The sequence below is a fragment of the Pongo pygmaeus genome, chromosome 20 (genome assembly GCF_028885625.2).
Source record: "Pongo pygmaeus isolate AG05252 chromosome 20, NHGRI_mPonPyg2-v2.0_pri, whole genome shotgun sequence".
NCBI classification, from domain to species: Eukaryota; Metazoa; Chordata; class Mammalia; order Primates; family Hominidae; genus Pongo; species Pongo pygmaeus.
Window position 1 is genome coordinate 813,235 of NC_072393.2, and position 22,299 is coordinate 835,533.

The window sequence follows — 22,299 nt, forward strand, 5'->3', positions numbered from 1 at the left end:
GGGGGTATTTATTGTGTGGGCGGGGTTAGAGTGCACGGGCGAAAGAGGAGTGTCCGAAAGAGGAGTCAAGTGGGGTGATAGCTTCGAGAGCAGCCTGGGCAACCTAGGGGGACCCCATCTCTATAAAAAAGTTAAAAATTAGCTGGACATGGTGGTGTGTGCCTGTGGTCTCAGCTACGCGGGCGGGGGGTGGCGGGGGATTGAGGTGGGAGGACCATTTGATCGCTAGCATAGTACAAGTATGGGGCGGGGCCAGAGAGTATTAGGGGCTGGAGGGTGAGCTGAGGTGGGACCTGGGAAAGGCCCGATACGGTAGCCCTGGCCTCACTCACTGCAGATTCGCGGCCGGTCACACACTGACCCTGCGGGTGCCCGCCGCAAGATCCCAGCCGGCAGCGGCCTTCGTGGCGGCCGAATTCCCTGGGGCGGAGCTGCGCGAGGCACATGGAGGCCGCCTGCGCTTCCAGCTGCCGCCGGGAGGGCGCTGCGCTCTGGCGCGCGTCTTTGGAGAGCTGGCGGTGCACGGCGCAGAGCACGGCGTGGAGGACTTTTCCGTGAGCCAGACGATGCTGGAGGAGGTGATCACGGCGCTGGGGTCAGGCTGGGGGAGGAAGGCTGGGGGCCAGGCCCGTGGGCTGACCGTCCCTCTTGTCCCCTCTGGGCCGCCCACCGCCAGGTATTCTTGTACTTCTCCAAGGACCAGGGGAAGGACGAGGACGACGAGGAGCAGAAGGAGGCAGGAGTTGGAGTGGACCCCGCGCCAGGCCTGCAGCACCCCAAACGCATCAGCCAGTTCCTCGATGACCCTAGCACTGCCGAGACTGTGCTCTGAGCCTCCCTCCCCTGCGGGGCCGCGGAGAGGCCCTGGGAATGGCAAGGGCAGGGTAGAGTGCCTAGGAGCCCTGGACTCAGGCTGGCAGAGGGGCTGGTGCCCTGGAGAAAATAAAGAGAAGGCTGGAGAGAAGCCATGGTGGTGAAACCGTGTGCATGTGTGTTCTTGAGCCAGGCTTGAGCCAGGCTGCACACATGTCCACACAGCTGCCTGCACATGTGTCTGGATATGGCCGGCCCCTTGCAAGCTGAGTGTGCACATATGGGCCAAGTGGCGATTCCTAGGACACAGGTGTCAGCGTGTCTACAGCTGACCGGATCCCAGCTGTAAATGCCTCTGTGGGCAGCCCAGGAGTTGGGGATGTGAGTGCAGGCCTCATAAGGGCCTGGTCACCGTCCTCACGTTCCTACGTGCCCACGTGAGGCTGGCGCCTAAGGGCGGTACCTGTAAGTGCCTGGCCATAAAGTGGGGATGAGGTCAGGGCTCAGGAATGTCCTGGGAAGCTTAGAGGAGCCCAGTGTCCTGGAGCACAGGCCTCCCGGCCGGGCCAGAAGCCCATCTGACATCCAGCTGACCCTCACCCTCTGATCCCGGCCCTCAGCGCCATGAGTCGGGGGCAAAGAGTTGTCAAGGGTCTGCTGGGCTGGGTTTGCACTTGGGCCCGGGCCTGGAGAGCCAGACTTGGAGCAAGGGGCTGTGGCCTTCATGTCCTGTGCCCGGGAGATCTGCCCCTCCCACCCGAGGTAGGTGGGAATGGGGTTTGGGAAAGGAAAGAGGTTGGGGTTTTGGGACTGGGGGTGGGGTTCTGGAAGGGGACAGCAGGGAGACTTGCGGAGGGGAGAGAGTTCACACTGGGGGGTGGGGGTTGGGGGAAGGTAGGAGGCTGGGATCTGTATGCCTGCAGATGCCCCAGCTCTTGGCCAATGCCGCCTCAGGCTGTTATCAGCAACGGGTGCCTGCGTCCTGCTGCCCAGCACGTCCAGTGGTCCAGAGTCACTGCAATGCAGCATGGGAGGCGGGGCTGGGGACCTTAGCTAAGGGCAGGTCTGGGGCAACATGATACGGCCCACAGGGCTCCTGAGAGGTTACCAGGTGTCCTCAGCATATTCTGCCCATGGTGGGGTCCACACCACACTTTGGGGACCCCTGTGCAGGCAGCCCAGGACCAGGTGGACGTGGGGACCCAGACGGACAAGGCCTGGTAACCTGGACTGTTCTGACTTCCTGGACGTCTTTGCCCCCAGGGTTTCGGTTCTGGGCCTCAGTTTCCCCGCTTGTCCTCGACCTGGCCCACCTCACGGGGCTGCAGGGCGGGTGATGGGGGTGACCCTACTCTGCCCGGCCCTGCTGGGGCCCGGCCACACCCTAGGGTCTGCAGGAGAGGAGGTGGAGCGGGGGCTTGCCTTCAGGGAAAAGGGGGCTGTAGGGGCGCAGCTTCGGCCTGTGCGTGTGTCTGGGGTCTGAGGGCGAGGCTCCAGGAGCTTGGTGGCGTCTGAGCGCGTGTGGAGGTCCGGGTCTCTGCGTGTCATCGTGCACATGTGTCTGTGCACGCCCACTCGCGTCCGGGAGTGAGGGTCAGCGCCCTGCAGTCGGCCGCCCTGTGCCCGCCAGCGTCAGGCAGGGGCTCCCAGTCCCACCCCGCGAGCGGCGCGGCTCCGAGTTCCCGAAAGCGGAAGCGGGGGGCGCGGCCCGGGGCTGGGGGCGGGGCCTGCGACCTCACCTTCGCGCCCACTCCGCAGAGCCGCAGGCTGAGGCCGGGAAGGGTCGGGGGCGAGGCCGCGTCGCCGCCTCCCCGAAGCCTTTTCCTGTTGGGGGGAGGGCCCGCCGGTGACGGCCGGGCCTGTCACGTGGGCCTGACAGCTGGGGAGGGGGTGGCCGGCGACAATGTGGTCCCGAAGCGACCAGCGCCGGGAGCTGCAGCGCTGAGACCCCCAGCCCGCCTGACCCAGCCCGCCCCCTCGGGCTCCCGGCCGGGGCCCCATCATGTTCTCCAGGAAGAAACGAGAGCTCATGAAAACCCCTTCCATCTCGAAAAAGAACCGCGCGGGAAGCCCCAGCCCGCAGCCCTCGGGGGTGAGTGGAGCCCGGGTGAGACCTGGAGCTGACACCGGGCCGCAGGGGGACAGGGACCCGCCCTGTGCTCGGGGCCCATGCTGGGGCGGCGGCTGTTGGCTCGTGCCAGCTACAGCCCCTACCGGGCGGCACGGCAGGGGGCCACAGCAGAGAGGCCGGACCCCGGCATTCAGCTCACGGTAGGGACCCTGGGAGTGGTGGCCGCCTCCCTCCACTCCATCCAGGGCTGGCTGCGGGGCCCAGGGAGCAGGAAGGGAGGGTGCCGGGTTGGGACAATGCTGTGTTTGGGCCGCTGCAGGTTGGGGGCTTAGGCAATCCGGGGGCTCTGGGAGCCGTTGAGATGGGAGGGCTGTGGCCTGGCCATTGGGTTGAAGGTTGACTGGGCAGCAGATCCTCTAATGGGATCCACCAGGTTCAGAGGCTGGGGAGTGTCCCCAGGCCTGGGGTGTCTACAAAGCTGGAGGGTCTACAAAGCTTGGGGGTCCGGGATGTCTACAAGGCCTGGGGCTGCCCATAGGCTCTGGGGGTCCATGGACCTTTAGGGTACAGACATAGTCAGAAGTGTCTTCACTTAAAGTAGCTGCGTTGTAGGAGCCTGAGGGGGACTTGAAGGGCTGAGGACCCTCCCCACCCCCACCAGGAAGTGGGGACCCCCTCCCGCGCCTCCCCGCAGGCCCCGCCCCGGCTGTGGTTTGGGCAAGGACCGTTGTTTGTGAAAGCTCTAGGGAAGAGGATGTTGGGTAACAGGTGGGGGGGTACACTACCAAATCTCGGCCCTGTGACCTCTGGCCTTTGACCCCTGTGGGGTCAGGGTGATGTTGGCCCTCCACAGCCTCACTTCATTTCTGGGGAAACTGAGGCAGTGTCCAGGCCGGAAAATCCCTTTAACGAGCTCCCCTCGGACCTGCCCAAGGAGCTGCCCAGGAAGGACGGGGCTGACGCGGTGTTCCCTGGAACAAGCCTGGAGCTGCCCGCTGGGTCCTCCGGTGTCAAGGCCACAGGGACCCTCAAGCGGCCCACTAGCCTGAGCCGCCACGCCAGCGCGGCTGGCTTCCCCCTGTCGGGTGCTGCCTCCTGGACACTGGGCCGGAGCCACCGGAGCCCACTGACGGCCGCCAGCCCGGGCGAGCTGCCCACCGAGGGCACCGGCCCGGACGTCGTCGAAGACATCTCCCATCTGCTGGCGGACGTGGCCCGCTTCGCTGAGGGCCTTGAGAAACTCAAGGAGTGTGTGTTGCGTGACGGTGAGAACCACGGGGACACCGAGGCCTGGGTGGAAGACAGAGCCAGACCCATGGGAGGATGGAGGGAGGGACTTGGGGAGGCTCAGAAGGGAATGGCAGGGAGGGCTGTGTGGAAGAGGCCATGACAGCTAAGGCTCTGAGGAATGTGTAGGAGTTTGGTGGGGGAGTCCCTGAGCGTACACTGGCTCAAGAGGGTGCCCACTTTATTTATTTATTTTTAAAGGATCTGATGGCAATTAGGAGGGAAAGGCAGAGGAAATGTCCCATGCACAGGCTCAGAAACATGGAAACAGAGAATGCATTTGGGGGCCACGGTGTGGGGTGCCACTGGTGTAGGATGAAGGCATGACAACGCCAGGCAGAAGGGCAATGGGGAGCCATAGAAGGTGTTAGAGCACAGGACAGATGGGGGCAGATCTGTGTCTTGGAATGAAGCAAACTGGGGGTTGGCTGAGGTCTGGGTGGAGAGAGATTCAGGAGGCATGGCGAGGGGTAGGATGGGGGCATCAGGCGGCTGGAGGTGCTGGGACCTAGCGGCCTGCAGGCCGGCAGTTCCGTTTTCTCCTCCACGCGGCCGCTGACAGCCCTGCTTCCTGCCGAGTTATTTTCATCTGCTTCCTGTTTGTCCCTGGCAGCCCAGGCGGGCACCTCATGTGCTGCCTTCAGCCCCCGGCTCCTCCCAGAAACCACAGTTCCAGGGTCATGCCAGTCGCTCTGATCTGCTCCCGGCAGCCGCCCATTTTACAGATGATGACACTAAGTCTCTAGTGAGGCCCTGACCCCTGGCTCACCCAGCCAGGGCAGGGCAGAGCCAGGACTGGACCTCAAGTGGTGGAGTGGCCTCTGCACCTTCAGGGCGCTAGTTGGGGAAGGCCCGGTCCCCACTGGGAGGAGTGGGAGCCCCCGGGTTATCTGGTCCCAGGGGCGGGGGCTAGGCTGGTTTCCTGGGGAAACCCTAATCTCGGTTCCTTTCCCATCCTGGCGCTTCCTTGGAGGCCTGGCCTGGGCAGGGCTCAGCTCCCAGGCTCCTGCAGGAAGTCTGAACTGGGCCAGCCAGGGCGGGGCACCTTTTTTTTTTTTTTTTTTTTTTTTGATACAGGGTCTTGCTCTGTTGCCCAGGCTGGAGTCCAGTGGTGTGATCGAGGCTCACTGTAACCTTGAACTCCTGGGCTCAAGCCATCCTCCCACCTCTGCCTCCCGAGTACCTGCAACTACAGGCATGAGCCACTGCACCTGACTTATTTTATTTTATCTATTTTATTTGAGATGGTGAGATGGAGTCTCTCTCTGTCGCCCAGGCTGGAGTGCAGTGGCGCGATCTCGGCTCACTGCAACCTCCCTCTCTCTGGTTCAAGTGATTCTTCTGCCTCAGGCTCCCTAGTAGCTAGGACTACAGGTGCGTGCCACCACACCTGGCTAATTTTTGTATTTTTAGTAGAGATGGGGTTTCACCATATTGGCCAGGTTGGTCTCAAACTCCTGACCTCGTGATCCGCATGCCTCAGCCTCCCAAAGTGCTGGGATTACAGCAGGCATTGAGCTACCATGCCTGGGCTTTTCTTTTCTTTCTCTTTTTTTTTGAGACAGAGTCTCACTCTGTCACCCAGGCTGGAGTGCAGGGGCGAGATCTCAGCTCACTGCAACCTCCACCTCCTGGGTTCAAGTGATTTTTCTGCCTCAGCCTCCCGAGTAGCTGGGATTGCAGGGGCGCGCCACCGTGCCCGGCTAATTTTTTTTTTTTTTTTTTTTTTTTTTTAGTAGAGACGGGGTTTCACCATTTTGGCCAGGCTGGTCTTGAGCTCCTGATCTCAAGTGATCCACCCACCTCGACCTCCCAAAGTGCCAGGACTACAGGCGTGAGCCATCGCGCCCGGCCAGTTTTTGTATTTTTTGTAGAGACCGGGGTCTCCCCATATTGCGTAGGCTGGTCTAGAACTCCCGCGCTAAAAACCATTCTTCCGGCTCCGCCTCCCAAAGTGCTGGGATAATAGGCCTGATCCACCGCGCCCGGCTGGGGGCGCCTTCTGTGCGTCTGGGGGTCGCCCCAGGCCAGAGAAGACCCTGGCGGCTAGGATGTGGGCTCTAGTCCCGATGCTTCTCAGCTGCTGAGACCCTGGAGAGCCCCTTCCCTCTCTAGGTGTCAGGTGACTTATCTATAAAATGGGGCCACCTGCATGCAGCGATGGTTGTGGGGTCCACCCCACAGCTTGGGGACCCGCGTGCAGGCAGCTAGGAGGGGACCCACATGGACGGTGCCACCCCGACTCCTCCCGGGCTTCCTCTTTCCCGGGCTTCAGGTCTGGGCCTCAGTTTCCCTGCCCGTCCTCGACCCTCCCCACCTCGAAGCTCTGCGGGTAAGGAAGGACCCAGGCTGGGGAGAATGGGACCCCAGGGCGGGGTTTCCCTCGCGGGGGCGGGGTCTCCTGACCGGCCGGAGCCGGTTTGGCCACCGGAGACCCCCATCGGTCAGCTGCCAGGCCCCACGCGCTCGCGGTCTCCGCGCCCCGACGGCTGCGCCATGTGTATCTGCGGGACGGCGCACCCGGTGCTGGACGAGGGCCCCGTGCGCTGCCGGGCGGGCCCCCGAGGTGAGGGGACAGGTGCCGGGCGCTGGGATCCCCCGCGTCCGGGAGCACGTGGCGCTCGGGCCGTTTGCCGCCCGCGGTGGGGGAGCAGCGGCTGCCGCGCGCCTGGCCTGGCCGTGCGCACCTGGGCATCCCTGCGCTGCGCAGGGGTCGCGCCGGCCGCCGGCTTCCCGGGTGCGGGGTGTGCGGGGACAGCGGGGGTCCAGGCGCCGGCCGCGCGCGCGGAGTGCCGGGTGCCCGGCAGGAAGGTCCCGAGAAGGGGCGTGGCCGGGGCCTCCCAGCGGCTTCCCGGAGCTCCTGGAGCCCCAATCCCATTCCCGGAGTCCGCCTCGCATCCAGCAGCGAAGACATGCTCCGGTCCGGGGTCTCAGGCCCGGCGGCGGCCAGGGGGGAATCTCTGGCGGGTGACTCGGGCCGTCTCTTCCCGGAGGTGACATTCACCTGGGGTCTTCGGTGCCGAAAGGGACGGGGCACTTACTTTTTCAGATTTCATTTCGTATTTGGGGCGTCCTCTGAGCGGTACAGTCAGGCGTCAAAGCTGCCCCTCCCGCTGGCCTCTGCCCTCCCGGGCACCTTTCCCCTCCTACGAATTCCGTGGGTTTGTTTCTACTACGTGGTGTGTGCCTGGCTCTCGATGTTTCGCCTGTACTCTCTGCTTTTTTCTTCTTTCTTTCCTTCTTTTCTTTTCTTTCTTTCTTTTCTTTCTTTTCTTTCCTTTCTTTCTTTCTGAGATGGAGGAGTCTCACTCTGTCACCCAGGCTGGAGTGCAGTGGCGCGATATCGGCTCACTGTAACCTCCGCCTCCCAGCTTCAAGCGATTCTCCTGCCTCAGCCTCCCGAGTAACCGGGATTACAGGGGAGTGCCACCACACTGCTACTTTTTGTATTTTTAGTAGAGGCAGGGTTTTGCCATGTTGGCCAGGATGGTCTCAAACTCCTGACCTCAAGTGATCTGCCTGCCTCGGCCTCCCCAAGTGCTGGGATTACAGGCATGAGCCACCGTGCTTGGCCCTCTCTGCTTTTTTCTTCTTCCAATTGAGAACGTTCGATGAGGGCATTTACCTTTTTGTTCTTTATTTTATTTCTTACAGAGACAGGGTCTCACTGTATTGCCCAGGCTAGTCTTGAATTCCTGGGCTCAACCCGTCCTCCTGCCTCAGCCTCCCAAAGTGCTGAGGTCACAGGTGTAAGCCACCGCCCCTGGCTGAGGAGGGCAGTGAAAGCCAGGTTCCAACAGTCAGATCTGACCACCACCCTCCTCTGTTCTAACACCTTCTATGGCTCCCTGTTGCCCTGGAGATAAAGCCAGGCAGGATCCCTCAGAGCTAGTGTAGATGGAAAAGCTGTGTGATTGTTGAGAAATGGCTTCCCCTCTCTATGCCTCAGTTTCCTCACTCAGGTAGGAAGCGCAGAGAGAGACCTGGACAGGTCTTTGAGCAGTCCTGAGGGGTTAGGGCAGGGAAGGAGCCTGGTGGGCTGCATGGAGGAAGCGGCTGCAGGACTGTAGCTTGAAGGACAAGAGGCAGTTTGCTTTCTGGAGGGACAGGAAGAGTGTACTGAGCAGCAGAGAGTGCCTAGGCCAAGGTCCAGCCTTTGCTGATCTGGCCGGTAGCCCAGGGAGGGACAGTGCCGTCCCCGCGGTCTTGAAATGAGCCCCAGGCATCTGCCGTCTTCCACCTCTGCCTCAGTTTCCCCATATGGGAACAGGAGCTCTGAAGAGGGAGGAGGTGGACAGACTTTCCCTGGGACCGGGCCCTACCCCACTGCTCACTCCGACTCTGCCCAGCAGACCTCCTTGAGGCCCGCCGCCCGCTGGCCCACGAGTGCCTGGGCGAGGCCCTGCGTGTCATGCGTCAGATCATCTCCAAGTATCCGCTGCTGAACACCGTGGAGACGCTCACGGCAGCCGGCACCCTCATTGCCAAGGTCAAAGGTCAGCCTGCTGGAACAGGGCTGCGAGGGCTCTCTGCCTAGAAGGGCATCCTGGAGGAGGGGATATTTGAAGTGGGTTTTGAAGGATGCATAAGAGTTTGACAGGCACAACAGCTCCCTGCTGTTCCCCCTGGGTTAAGGGCTCCAGTCAGTTCTTGCAGGGATGGTCACCTCCCAGAGTGGGCCCACCTCCTTGTCCTTATCTCTGCTTCCCAGCCTTCCATTATGAGAGCAACAATGATCTGGAGAAACAGGAGTTTGAGAAGGCCCTGGAGACGATTGCTGTGGCCTTCAGTAGCACGTGAGCACGGGAGCCTGTGGGGCAAGCAAGGGAGCGTGGGGGGCCCGGGTGTCTCTCGATGGTGACCCCGCTGGCCCTGCAGAGTGTCCGAGTTCCTCATGGGTGAAGTGGACAGCAGCACCCTCCTAGCAGTGCCTCCCGGGGACTCAAGCCAGGTGAGTGGGGTGGCCCAGGGCCACCTGTGTCCAGCTTCTGGAGGCCAGCCGGGTTCAGGTCTGCAGGGCCCGGCCAGTCACCCTGCTTCCCCTGTGCACCTTGGTTTCCCTCTCTGGGGGGGCAGCAACCGTCCCCTGAAGGGTGGGCACTGCGCAGGGCCCCGCATGGGGCTGGTCTCACCTGCGTCTCCATCCAACAGTCCATGGAAAGCCTGTATGGATCGGGCAGTGAAGGCACCCCTCCCAGCCTGGATGACTGTGACGCCGGTAAGCCCCCACCCAGCGGCAGGCAGGCATTTGAGGGGTGGGCCATTGCGGGGGTCGGGCCAGGCTGAGCAGGCCCCCGTTCCCTGCAGGCTGCCTGCCTGCCGAGGAGGTAGACGTGCTGCTGCAGCGCTGTGAGGGGGGCGTGGATGCCGCACTGCTGTATGCCAAGAACATGGCCAAGTACATGAAGGACCTCATCAGCTACCTGGAGAAGCGGACGACGCTGGGTGAGAGCTGGGGTCCCAGCAGGGTGGGTCTGGAGGGAGTGGGTTCTGGGTGAGCTGGGAAGGCCTTGTGCCAGCATCTCACACCCCTCTCCGGCCCGCAGAGATGGAGTTTGCCAAGGGCCTGCAGAAGATGGCTCACAACTGCAGACAGAGCGTCACGCAGGAGGTGGGGGCCCCGCGGGCATGGGGCGGGGGTCCCTGGGCCCGAGTGTGAGTCTCAGCCCCATTTCAAGGGCCCAGGGACCAAGAGCAGGGGCTTCCCCTCTACATTAACGGGGGTGGCTGCAGGGACCAGGGAGCTGGTGGCTGGGGGTGCTGGGGCTGCCCTGCCTCCATCCCTCCCCACCCAGCGACCCGGTACCCCACCCACAGCCCCACATGCCGCTCCTGTCTATCTACTCGCTGGCCCTGGAGCAGGACCTGGAGTTCGGCCACGGCATGGTGCAGGCGGTGGGCACTTTGCAGACCCAGACCTTCATGCAGGTGCGTGGTGCCTGGGAGGGCGGGCTGGGCGGGGGTGTCACCAGGGTACCCACTCACAGCCCATCTCGCCCTAGCCCCTGACCCTGCGGCGGCTTGAACACGAGAAGCGCAGGAAGGAGATCAAGGAGGCCTGGCACCGCGCCCAGAGGAAGCTGGTGAGGCGGGCGGGAGAGGGTGGGCGGCGGAGGGCAGCGGGCCTCGGCGCAGGCGCAGTCCCAGCCCCAGCCCCAGAGCCAGGGCCCTGCGGCGAGCTCCGCACACGGGGCGGCCGCCTGCGCATGCGCGGCCTCGCAGGTTGCGCCCCAAACTGGGTCGGAGACGCTCCAGCCCCATCGCCCCCAGCTCTGCCTGGAAGGACCCAGGAGCCCGGCGCTCACTGTTGTCCCTGCAGAAATGGGGAGAAGCCGTGCCTCCCTCGGCTGTAAGCAGCAGGTCTCCGGGTTGAGGGAGACTGATGGTCTCTCAGGACTGGGAAAGCGCCATGTTCCTGCATGTATTCTTTTTTTTTTTTTTTTTTTTTTTTTGATACGGAGTCTCGCTCTGTCGCCCAGGCTGCAGGCTGGAGTGCCATGGCACCATCTCGGCTTTCACTGCAACCTCCATCTCCCTGGTTCAAACAATTCTCCTGTCTCAGCCTTCCGAGTAGCTGGGATTACAGAAGCACGCCACCACACCTGGCTAATTTTTGTATTTTTAGTAGAGACGGGGTTTCACCATAGTGGTCAGGCTGGTCTCGAACTCCTGACCTCAGGTGATCCACCCGCGTCGGCCTCCCAAAGTGCCGGGATTACAGACGTGAGCCACCGCACCCACCCGGCCTCCTGCCTGTATTCTCTTCCCACTTCGCTTTTGGGTTATTTCAAAGACGCCGGCGCCTTTTTGTCTGTTTCTTTGAGATAGAGTCTCGCTCTGTCACCCAGGCTGGACTGCAGTGACGCAATCATACCTCACTGCAGACTTGACTTCTTGGGCTGCAATGATCCTCCCACCTCAGCCTCCTGAGTTCCTGGGTCTACAGGCACCAGCCATCACACCCAGTTCATTTTTTTGTATTTTTTGTATACTCACTATGTTGCCCAGTTTTTGTTTGCTTTTTAGCTGTGTTAACACGGTCTGCAGTGAAACGCACCCTCCTAGCTCCTTCCAGCACATACCGGCAAACACATATCTGCCCTCTTTTGTACATGCGAGGACAGCTCACCTCATGCCCTGTTCTGCTCCTGATTTTTATCCTCACCTCCATATAGAGAGGCTTACCCCATATCAGTCAGCATGAAGCAGCCTGAACCCCTTTTTTCGGCTGTGCAGGGCTCAGCTGGGGAGATTGAGTAGGTTATTTCATGGACATCTTGGGAGTGGCTGAGCTGTTGCTGTTACGAACACCATTGCTATGACAAGCTTGTGTCCCTGTCTCAAGGATGCCTAAGGGTTTATCTGGGATCAGTGCCCAAAATAGAACTGCTGGGTCAAGGGGCGTGCGTGTATGAGCTACCCTCCCAGGCCACAGCCCTGCTTTTCCTCTTCTGTGAACCCTCAGTTCTTAACCTTTGCTTAGTTCTTATCCTTTGCTTACTTTGCACTGGACAGTGGCTTATTATTGATTTGTCAGAGCTTTTTACATATTAGAGAACTTAGGCCTTAATCATGTGAGTTTTAGACTCCCCCCATTCCCCTCCCACAATTTACTGTTTGACTTTTGATTTTTACCTGTGGCCTATTTTGCCAGGTAGAAACCTGTGATTGTTAGCAGTAGTCTTTTTTTTTTTTCTTTTTGAGACACAGTCTCACTCTGTCGCCCAGGCTGCAGTGCAGTGGATCGAGCTCAGCTCACTGCAACCTCCATCTCCTGGGCTCAAGGGATTCTTCTGCCTCAGCCTCCCAAGTAGCTGGGATTACAGGCGCCAGCCACCACGCCTGGCTAATTTTTGTATTTTTAGTAGAGATGGGGTTTCACCACCTTGGCCAGGCTGGTCTCGAACTCCTGACCTCAGGTAATCTGCCCACCTCGTCCTTCCAAAGTGCTGGAATTATAGGCATAAGCCACCATGCTCGGCTAATTTTTATATTTTTGGTAGAGATGGGGTTTCATCATGTTGGTCAAGCTGGTCTCAAGTAGCTAGGACCACAGGTGTGTGCCACCACATCTGGCTAAATTTTTTTATTTTTTTGTAGAGATGGGGTCTCACTATGTTGACCAGGCTGGTCTCGGACTCCTGGCCTCAAGTGATCCTCCTGCTTTGGCCTCCCAAAGCACTGGGATTACAGGTGTGACCCATGGCGCCTGGAGGTCTCCTAGTAATTGGATGAGTCCGTTTGTTTGTGTGTGAATCTGATGGTGCAGGTTGTGAGGTGTGGCCCTCGAGCCCACAGGTTTTTGACTAAGTGCTCTTCCTGCCAACCTGTGGGCGCCTGGCTTCCTGCCTGGGCGGCTTCTCTGTTCTTGTCTGTGAGGAGGGAAGTGAAAGCAACAGAGCCTGGAGACGCTGGCCTGCTCCCGTGGGGGTTGGTGTGGGTGTCTGCAGAGGCTGCCGTTTGAGCCTCTGTTCAGAGCTTAGCTGCGCCTCAGCTTCCCGGGCTGCAGTGTGGGCACACAGGACACCCATTTCTCCAAGGGTCCTGTTACAGGTGCCTCCTCCCGTTTTTTTTTTTTTTTTTTTTTTTTGAGCTGGAATCTCTGTTGCCCAGGCTGGAGTGCAGTGGTGCAATCTCGGTTCACTGCAACCTTCACCTTCTGGGTTCAAGCTATTCGCTATTCTTGTGCCTCAGCCTCCCGAGTAGCTGGGATTACAGGCATGCACCACAATGCCAGGCTAATTTTTTTTAATTTTGGGTAGATACGGGGTTTCACTATGTTGGCCAGGCTGGTCTCAAACTCCTGACCTCAAGTGATCTGCCTGCCTCGGCCTCCCAAAGTGCTGGGATTACAGACGTGAGCCACCCACGGTGCCCGGCCACTCCTCCTGTTCTTCCATTGCCGATTGTTGTGTAGGGCCCTCTGCATGCCTAGCTGGGCCATGGGGTGTTGGTGAGAGAGATGGGGGTGGGGAGGAAAGGAGGAGCTGGGGAGACTGAGTCCCATCCGAGGATGGGGTTGGAACTGGCCTCCTGGCTCTCACACCCACAGCAAGAGGCGGAGTCCAACCTGCGCAAGGCCAAGCAGGGTTACACACAGCGCTGCGAGGACCACGACAAGGCTCGCTTCCTCGTGGCTAAGGCGGAGGAGGAGCAGGCTGGCACCGCGCCGGGAGCGGGCAGCACGGCCACCAAGACCCTGGACAAGCGGCGGCGGCTGGAGGAGGAGGCCAAGAACAAGGTGAGGGCGGGTGGAGGCAGGGCTGGAGGTCCCTGGAGGAGGAGACCCAATGCTTGGTGTGACATTTACTACCTCCAGGCCTTTGTTTTTGTTTTTTTGTTTGTTTTTGAGACGGAGTCTGGCTCTGTCACCCAGGCTGGCGTGCAGTGGTGTGATCCCGGCTCACTGCAAGCTCCGCCTCCCAGGTTCACGCCATTCTCCTGCCTCAGCCTCCTGAATAGCTGGGACTACAGGCACCCGCCACCACACCCGGCTAATTTTTTGTATTTTTAGTAGAGATGGGGTTTCACTGTGTTAGCCAGGATGGTCTCGATCTCCTGACCTCGTGATCCGCCCACCTCAGCCTCCCAAAGTGCTGGGATTACAGGCGTGAGCCACCGCGCCCGGCCAGTTTGTTTTTTTGAGACAGAGTCTCATTCTGTTGCCCAGGCTGGAGTGCAGTGGTGAGATCTCACTGCAACCTCCGCCTCCCAGGTTCACACAGTTCTCTGCCTCATCCACCCGAGTAGCTGAGATTACAGGCGCCTGCCACCAGGCCCAGCTCATTTTTTTGTATTTTTAGTAGACACAGAGTTTCACCATCTTGGCCAGGTTGGTCTCAAACTCCTGACCTCATGATCCACCCACTTCGGCCTCCCAAAGTGCTGGGATTACAGGCGTAAGCCACCGCACCCGACCCCGATTTTTTAATTATTATTTTTGAGACAGTATCTTGTTTTGTCACCCAGGCTGGAGTGCAGTGGCGTGATCATGGCTCACTGCAGCCTCCACCTCCTGAGCGCAAGCAATCTTCTCGCCTCAGCCTCTAGAGTAGCTGGGACCACAGGCATGTGCCGCCACACCCAGCTAATTTTTAAAAAATTCTTGGCCAGGCGTGGTGGCTCAGGCCTGTAATACCAGCACTTTGGGAGGCCGAGGCGGGCGGATCACGAGGTCAGGGATCGAGACCATCCTGGCTAACACGGTGAAACCCCGTCTCTACTAAAAATACAAAAAATTAGCCGGGTGTAGTGGTGGGCGCCTGTAGTCCCAGCTACTCGGGAGGCTGAGGCAGGAAAATGGCATGAACCCAGGAGGTGGAGCTTGCAGTGAGCCGAGATCACGCCACTGCACTCCAGCCTGGGCGACAGAGGGAGACTCCATCTCAAAAAAAAAAAAAAAAAAAAAAAAATTATTTATAAAGATGGGGGTCTCAGACTGGGCATAGTGGCTCACATCTGTAATCTCAGCCCTTTGGGAGGCTGAGAAGGGCAGATCATATGAGGTCAGGAGTTTGAGATCAGCCTGGCCAACATGGTGAAACCCCATCTCTACTAAAATTACAAAAAATTAGCCGGGTATGGTGGGTTGGGGGCGCCTGTAATCTGTTACTCGGGAGGCTGAGGCAAGAGAATTGCTTGAACCCGGTAGGTGGAAGTTGCAGTGAGCCGAGATCGTACCACTGCACTCCAGCCTGGGCTACAGAGCGAGGCTCCATTTAAAAAAAAAAAAAAAAAAAATGGGGGGGGGGTGGTCTCACCATGTTGCTCAGACTGGTCTCGAACTCCTGGCCTCAAGCAAGTCTCCCACTGTGGCCTCCCGAGGCGCTGGGATGACAGGCATCAGCCCGGCCTCCCTGAGGTTTCTGTCTGAGTCCTGCACCCCAGGCTGAGGCCTCTCTCTGTGTGCCCCGCCCCCACCGCAGGCGGAGGAAGCTATGGCCACCTACCGCACCTGCGTGGCCGACGCGAAGACGCAGAAGCAGGAGCTGGAGGATACCAAGGTGACGGCGCTGCGGCAGATCCAGGAGGTCATCCGACAGAGCGACCAGACCATCAAGTCGGTGCGTAGGGTGCTCCGGCTGCCCGGGCGGGGATGGTGGACAAGGCGGCCTTCTCCTGACCCCTCCGCTCTCCTGTGCCGCCCGCAGGCCACGATCTCCTACTACCAGATGATGCATATGCAGACGGCGCCGCTGCCCGTGCACTTCCAGATGCTTTGTGAGAGCAGCAAGCTGTATGACCCAGGCCAGCAGTACGCCTCCCATGTGCGCCAGCTGCAGCGGGACCAGGAGCCCGATGTGCACTACGACTTTGAGCCCCACGTCTCCGCCAATGCCTGGTACCGCCACCCAGCTGCCCTGTCCCCGGCGCACAAGGCCCGCCTGGGAGCCGGGCTTCCCTCTGTCGGGGGCATGAAGATGAACCCGTCTTGCCCCCCATCACCACCCCTCCTTTTCCCGGTTTCTTTCACTAGGTCCCCCGTCATGCGTGCCCGGAAGAGCAGCTTCAACGTGAGTGATGTGGCGGGGCCCGAGGCTGCCGGGAGCCCCCCAGAAGAAGGCGGGTGCATTGAGGGCACACCTGTCAAGGGCCACAGGGGTGAGTGTCCGGCGGGGCCCAGGGGCGGACGCTGGCTCCCTGCGACCCACCCTGGTCCTTCACCAGAGACGCCTCTTTCTCCAGCCGGGCGAGGACACCAGGTTCACAAGTCATGGCCGCTCTCGATCTCAGACTCGGCCAGTGGGCTGGACCCCGGCCCTGGCGCAGGTGAGGGAGGCTCTCTGGCGGACTGGGGTGTGGAGCTGCCGCCTCTCCTGGGCCTCAGGGTTTCACCACGCACCGGGGTGATGGAGGGGGCCCCCCCGGCTCGGGGAGTCTGAACGGCCCTGATTCCCGCCCAGGGGACTTTAAGCAGTTCGAGCGGACGTCATCCAGTGGTACCATGTCGTCCACGGAGGAGCTGGTGGACCCAGAGGGTGGAGCCGGGGCTTCAGCCTTTGAGCAGGGTGAGGGTCCCCTGACGGGGGCTGGAGAGAGAGGGGGGTTTGGACACAGTCCATGGGCCTGGCCCTGACCTGCCTTGGTGACACCGGCTGCCTGTGCTGCCCGCAGCTGACCTCAACGGCATGACCCCTGAGCTGCCGGTGGCCGTGCCCAGTGGACCGTTCCGCCACGAGGGGCTGTCCAAGGCGGCCCGTACTCACCGGCTCCGGAAGCTCCGCACGCCCGCCAAGTGCCGCGAGTGCAACAGCTACGTCTACTTCCAGGGTGCTGAGTGTGAAGAGGTGAGTGGGACGCCCCGACGGACAGCTGGGAGCCTTCGGGAGCCTTTGGGGTGCCCGGCACCGCCGGCCTGTGTGCCCTCGGGAAGGTCCGGCCCAGAGCAGGGAGCAGTCGTGCGCCTTTGGAAGGAAGCAAATGAAGGGGGTGGGGTGGGCTCTTTTAGTTTTGGGGGGCAGGCAGGGTTGGCTCTCTGAGGCAGCGAGGCGGAGGGTAGACCTGGAGGGCAAAGGCCCTGCACCTGTGGCCAGAAAACCAAGGGGCGGGAAGGAGAGGAGGCCAGAGTGGCAGGCGGGATGACCCCTGGGGTGGAAGCCACGAGCCACTGTCCAGCTTGTGTTTGCAGAAGCTGCCGTGTGGGGGCTGTGAGCGGCCCCGGGGAGGTGGGGTGGAGCCGCTGGGGGCTGCGCTGAGCTGGGCGCCCCGGGGCTGGGCTCACTCACTCTGGCCGCCCCCAGTGCTGCCTGGCCTGCCACAAGAAATGTCTGGAGACGCTGGCCATACAGTGCGGGCACAAGAAGCTGCAGGGCCGCCTGCAGCTGTTCGGCCAGGACTTCAGCCACGCGGCCCGCAGCGCCCCTGACGGCGTGCCCTTCATCGTCAAGAAGTGCGTCTGCGAGATCGAGCGGCGGGCGCTGCGCACCAAGGTGAGGCGGGGGAGGAGGCGGCTCCCAGCGAGGAGGCGGGCGTGGGCCGAGGCTGATGGGCCTCCCCACCCCCCGGCTCCCGCAGGGCATCTACCGGGTGAATGGGGTAAAGACACGCGTGGAGAAGCTGTGCCAGGCCTTCGAGAACGGCAAGGAGCTGGTCGAGCTGTCGCAGGCCTCGCCCCACGACATCAGCAACGTCCTCAAGCTCTACCTGCGTCAGGTGAGACCCACCAGAGGTGGCCAGGCAGAACCTGGAAGGGGCGTAGCCAGGCAGGAGGAGGTGGGGTGGGGGTCCGGGAGCTGGAGCAGGACTGAGCTGGAGCAGGACTGGCGCAAGCGGGGCCTGGGGAGGACAGAGTGGGCGGGACAGTGCCTGGCAGGGCAGGGCTGAGGCTGGGGGCGTGGTCACGGTAGGAGCGGGGCGGGGCCAGTTCTGTGCGGAGGCACGGACAGGGACAGGAGGGGCGGGGTGGGGCTTGGTCAGCACGTGGCAGGGGTGTGGCCACGGCAGAAGCACACCTGACGCTGTGCGGGGGCGGGGCCGGGGCTCGGTGGGGCGTGGCCAGAGCGGGATGGACGTGTTCAGTGCTTGGCAGGGACCCGTATGAGGCTAGGGGCGGGGCTGAGGCTAGACAAGTGCAGGGCTGGGGGTGGGGCCTGGGGTTGGCGGGGCGAGGCTGGGGCAGGGTGAGCGTGACCAGGGCTTGGCAGGGGCGGGGCTAGGGCCAGGGGCGTGGTCATCCCCGGGGAAGGGCGGGACTGGGGCTAGGGGCGTGGTCATGTCTGGGGAAGGGCGGAGCAGGGCTGGGATGGGAGTGGGACCAGCACTTCGCAGGTGGTGGGGAAGGGGTCAGACTATGCTGAGTAGAGCCGGAGCTCGTTAGGGTACCTGCAGGGCGGGGTGTGCGTGGCCAGAGCGAGAAAGGGAGTGGGGCTGGGGGCGTGGCCCGTGTAGGAGGGGCAGGGCTCATGCTGGGCTGGGAAAGGGGACTGACGCTGTTCTGGGTGGAACCCGAGCTCGGTGGGGCGTGGCCAGTGCTTGGTGGGGGTGGGGCTGAGGCTGGGGGCGCGGCAGGCACACGTGCGGGCTGGGCCAGTCCCACCAACACCTGCTGACCCTTAACTCTGCACAGCTTCCCGAGCCGCTCATCTCCTTTCGCCTCTACCACGAGCTCGTAGGGCTGGCCAAGGACAGCCTGAAGGCAGAGGCTGAGGCCAAGGCGGCGTCCCGGGGCCGGCAGGACAGCTCGGAGAGCGAGGCAGTGGCGGTGGCCATGGCAGGTCGGCTGCGGGAGCTCCTGCGGGACCTGCCGCCTGAGAACCGGGCCTCGCTGCAGTACCTGCTGCGGCACCTGCGCAGGTGAGTCCCGGCATATGGGGTGGAGAGCGCGGGGTTCCGGGAGCCGCTCAGCACCTGGCCCCTGCCCACCCCGCAGGATCGTGGAGGTGGAGCAGGACAACAAGATGACCCCCGGGAACCTGGGCATCGTGTTCGGGCCCACGCTGCTTCGGCCACGGCCCACTGAGGCCACCGTGTCCCTCTCCTCCCTGGTGGATTACCCCCACCAGGCCCGCGTCATCGAGACTCTCATCGTCCACTACGGTCTGGTCTTCGAGGAGGAGCCGGAGGAGATCCCCGGGGGCCAGGTGAGGGTGTGGGCCTGACCAGGGCTGTCCACTCGGGGCTTGGGGAGCAGGGGGCGCTGCTGGGGACAGTCGTTGTGGGATGAAGCCCAAGGAACCACAGGGAGATAATTTGGTTTGGACAGGGCTGTTCGGGAGGCCTCTGTCTTTTTTTGTCTTTTATGCAAAGAACTCAGCGAGGTCTGCACTGAATCTGGCAGAGGTGCAAAGGCTCCTGCGGCCGCCCCTCCACTCTCCCTTGGGGCTGGCCTTGGGCCTCACCCTTCAGCCCCAGCTTCCTTCCCCGTTTCCCATCCCGGTGCTGCCTGCAGCCACAAGCTCCACGCTGGCCCGGTGTCCACAGCCCGCCCGAGCTGCCACTGCACTCCGTTGCGAGGTCAATTCCCCGCTTCAGATTTTCTTTTCTGAGAGTTGTAGTTTTGCTCCTGTTGCCCAGGCTGGAGTGCAATGGGGCGAGCTCAGCCCACCACAACCTCCGCTTCCCAGGTTCTAAGCGATTCTCCAGCCTCAGTCTCCCGTGTAGCTGGGACTACAGGCGCCGGCCACCATACCCGGCTAATTTTTGTATTTTTGACAGAGATGGGGTTTCACTTTGTTGGCCAGGCTGGTCTCGAACTGCTGACCTCAAGTGATCCGCACCCCTCTTGGCCTCCTGAAGTGCTGGGATTACAGGTGTGAGCCACTGCACCTGGCGTCTCGTATTTTTTCAATCCATCTTCCCTGGGTGTTTAGGGGCTGCAGTTTCCCTGGTTTGCTCTTGGCTGAGGACAGACCGCCTGGGGTGCTGCCTCAGGACAGTGGGGCCCGCAGCTCCGACGGTGTCTGCGCTGGGCACAGCCTTTCCATCCTGTGCTCCTCTTGAAGGAGCTCTCGGGAGAAACCCCAGATGGGTTGGGGACATGAGCAGCCGTGGGTGGCGAGAGGAGTGGACTTTCAGAAATGCCCGTCCTATGTACCTCGTGGGAATGGCCAGTGTGGTTACAGCCTGGGCAGTGCGGGTGTCAGTAGCTGTTATGGGCTGTGTGGGTGGGTTTGTTAATTTATAACATGGAAAATGGAGCCCCGGCCCCTCCCTGACTTCCATTCTGCCCTTGCAGGATGAGTCATCCAACCAGCGAGCCGAGGTAGTCGTCCAGGTGCCGTACCTGGAGGCGGGCGAGGGGGTGGTCTACCCCCTGCAGGAGGCGGCAGAGGACGGGTGCAGAGGTGAGTGTGTGGCTGCCCGAATGGCCCCAAGGGAGGCTGGCATGTGCCACCCATGGGTGCAGGTGCCATGACCTAGTTGTGCACACGTGGCAGGTCCACGGAGCAGCACATTCTGTGGATTTTGTCTGCCACGGAGACCACACCTATGAGCTACTCAAGTCATTTTCCTTTAACCGGCTGCAAAAACAGGCAAGGCAGTGCCTTTTGAGGTGCCTACCCCACACCCAGAAACCAGTAACGTGAACGTGGGGCTGATGCCATGTAAGGCTCCAGGTGCACCAGGCACCGGGCCAGGCTAAGTACCTTTCCTGCAGGAGCACCTTTTTCTAGAGAAGGGCGCGGGGCTGGGGGTTTGACCCAGGTGGGGCCGGCGCCACCTGTCAGAGGCAGCTGGCCCTGAGTGCTGCATCTAGTTACGGGACACCTGTGTTAGTCTGTTTTCACACTGCTGATAAATACCTGAGGCTGGGCACGGTGGCTCACGCCTGTAATCCCAGCACTTTGGGAGGCCGAGGCAGGCGGATCACCTGAGGTCAGTTCAAGACCAGCCTCACCAACATAGTGAAATCCCGTCTCTACTAAAAATACAAAAATTAGCCAGGTGTGGTGGTGTGCACCTGTAATCCCAGCTACTCAGGAGGCTGAGGCAGGAGAATCGCTTGAACCAGGGAGGCAGAGGTTGCAGTGAGCCAAGATCGTGCCACTGCACTCCAGCCCGGGCAACAGAGTGAGACTCTGTCTCAAAAAGAAATACCCGAGACTGGGCAATTTACAAAAGAGGTTTAATGGAGTTACAGTTCCACGTAGCTGGGGAGGCCTCACCATCATGGCAGAAAGCAAGGAGGAGCAGGTCACGTCTCACATGGATGGTGGCAGGCAAAGGGAGAGCTTGTGTCGAGAAACTCCAGTTTTTAGACCATCAGATCTTGTGAAACCCACTTACTATCATGAGAATAGCCCAGGAAAGACCCACCTCCATGATTCAACCATCTCCTCCTAGGTCCCTCCCACAACACGTGGGAATTATGGGAGCTACAAGATGAGGTTTGGGTGGGGACACAGAGCCAGACCCTATCAACACCTCTCTCCTTCCGTTTCTCCCCTTCTCTCTCTCCCCCTCCTCTCCCCGTCCCTCCCCCATCTGTCCGTCCCTCCCCTTGCCTCTCTCATCTCTCTTCCATCTCTCTCTCCCCATCTGTCCTGTCTGTCTCTCCCCCATCTCTGTCTCCCTTTCTCAGAATCCCGAGTTGTGTCCAACGATTCAGATTCGGACCTAGAGGAGGCCTCCGAGCTGTTGTCCTCATCGGAGGCCAGTGCCCTGTGCCGCCTCAGCTTCCTGGAGCAGCAGCAGAGCGAGGCCAGCCTAGAGGAGGCTTCTGGCAGCCACAGCGGCAGTGAGGAGCAGCTGGAGACCACGGCCCGGGAGGATGGGGACGGGGACGAGGACAGCTCGGCCCAGCAGCTTTCAGGATTCAACACCAACCAGTCCAACAATGTGCTGCAGACCCCACTGCCCCCCATGAGGCTCCGTGGCGGGCGGATCACGCTGGGCTCCTGCAAGGAGAGGCAGCCAGAATTTGTGTGAGCTGGGGTGGGGCTGGGACCACAGGTGGCTTCTCTCTTGCCTGCTCCTGTCCCTCCAGCACGTCCCCTGCGCCACGGCATAGCTTAGGTGCGCCATCCTGGGGTCGCTGCCAAGAGCGCCTGGACTTCGATGTCCCACCAGCATGCGCCTCCTCCCAGAGGCTTCCAGGAGCACGAGGGCCTTGGGGCACAGGAGTGTGCCCTGCGCTCTCCCCTGCACCCCGGCTCAGCTGAGCTGGGGAACACTGCTGTCTTGTGAAGTCACGGTGGCCTTGTCGGTGCCCACAGGGCTGTGTGGATGGAGGAAGCTGTCCCTGCCCAGCGCATCCCCCTGGTCATCACAGGGATGGCAGGCCCTGCCCCGCCCTCTCCTCACAGGTCTGTTGCAGGGACTCCAGAAACCGTTCTGGGAGCCGTGGATGGGGGTGGAGGCTGGGGTTTGGTGCAGTTTCCAGGGTGCAGTACAGCAGGGCCTGAACACTGGCCCTGGACTCCCTTTTCCAGAACACCAGGTGTGGCCACCTGGGGCTCAGGTGCGCAGTGAGGCCTCTCCGAAGCCACCGTGTAGTTCTTTCACAGGCACGTTTATTTTGCTGAAATAAAGTTTTTAATCGGGTCGGTTTTCTGTGGCAGCTGCAAGCTTGGAAGGTGCCAGGGAGGGGACAGAGAGAGCCCCGTAGCGTGGCCCTGGGCCTCCTCCCAGGGGAGGGATGTGTGAGGAAGGGAACCCCCCGCCATGGGGCCCCGTGAGGTGGAAGCCCA

At 61.3% G+C, this 22,299-nt stretch overlaps 2 protein-coding genes across 15 annotated transcripts in view; both read left to right on the plus strand.

The window, feature by feature from the left end:
* Positions 1-979, plus strand: part of ABCA7 (ATP binding cassette subfamily A member 7) — a 28,551-nt gene extending 27,572 nt beyond the window's left edge. For 6 of the 7 annotated variants that reach the window (XM_063658669.1, XM_063658673.1, XM_063658674.1 and 3 more), the window contains 2 exons: positions 338-578; positions 677-979. In XM_063658669.1, coding sequence (XP_063514739.1) covers positions 338-578; positions 677-832 — 397 coding nt within the window. In that variant the 3' untranslated portion in view covers positions 833-979. The remainder of the gene's footprint in view (positions 1-337; positions 579-676) is intronic. The other variant, XM_063658672.1, reaches the window with a different exon arrangement.
* Positions 980-2,550: 1,571 nt separating this feature from the next.
* On the plus strand, positions 2,551-22,153 carry ARHGAP45 (Rho GTPase activating protein 45). Of its 8 annotated transcripts, none has more exons than XM_054463017.2 (23): positions 2,551-2,905; positions 3,819-4,149; positions 8,524-8,667; positions 8,883-8,967; positions 9,050-9,122; positions 9,323-9,389; positions 9,479-9,616; positions 9,718-9,782; positions 9,989-10,099; positions 10,174-10,254; positions 13,224-13,412; positions 15,097-15,234; positions 15,322-15,512; positions 15,648-15,772; positions 15,857-15,940; positions 16,075-16,179; positions 16,286-16,458; positions 16,912-17,100; positions 17,186-17,323; positions 18,237-18,463; positions 18,540-18,750; positions 19,845-19,953; positions 21,192-22,153. In XM_054463017.2, the coding sequence occupies exons 1-23, from the start codon at positions 2,816-2,818 to the stop codon at positions 21,536-21,538; spliced, it is 3,411 nt and encodes a 1,136-aa protein (XP_054318992.1). In that variant the 5' UTR covers positions 2,551-2,815; the 3' UTR covers positions 21,539-22,153. The 8 variants fall into 8 exon arrangements, with proteins under 8 accessions (XP_054318992.1, XP_054318990.1, XP_054318994.1 ...); XM_054463019.2 differs by having other exon boundaries at positions 2,577-2,905; positions 3,738-4,149; XM_054463016.2 differs by lacking the exon at positions 2,551-2,905 and adding an exon at positions 2,908-3,084.
* Positions 22,154-22,299: the final 146 nt, after the last annotated feature.

Coding starts and splice junctions, on each gene's coding strand:
- ARHGAP45 (XM_054463014.2), top strand. CDS start 2,983: ATGCTGGGGCGGCGGCTGTTGGCTCGTGCCAGCTACAGCCCCTACCGG. Junction 16,180..16,285: donor GGCTTCAGCCTTTGAGCAGG/GTGAGGGTCCCC, acceptor TGCTGCCCGCAG/CTGACCTCAACGGCATGACC. Junction 19,954..21,191: donor GGCAGAGGACGGGTGCAGAG/GTGAGTGTGTGG, acceptor TCCCTTTCTCAG/AATCCCGAGTTGTGTCCAAC.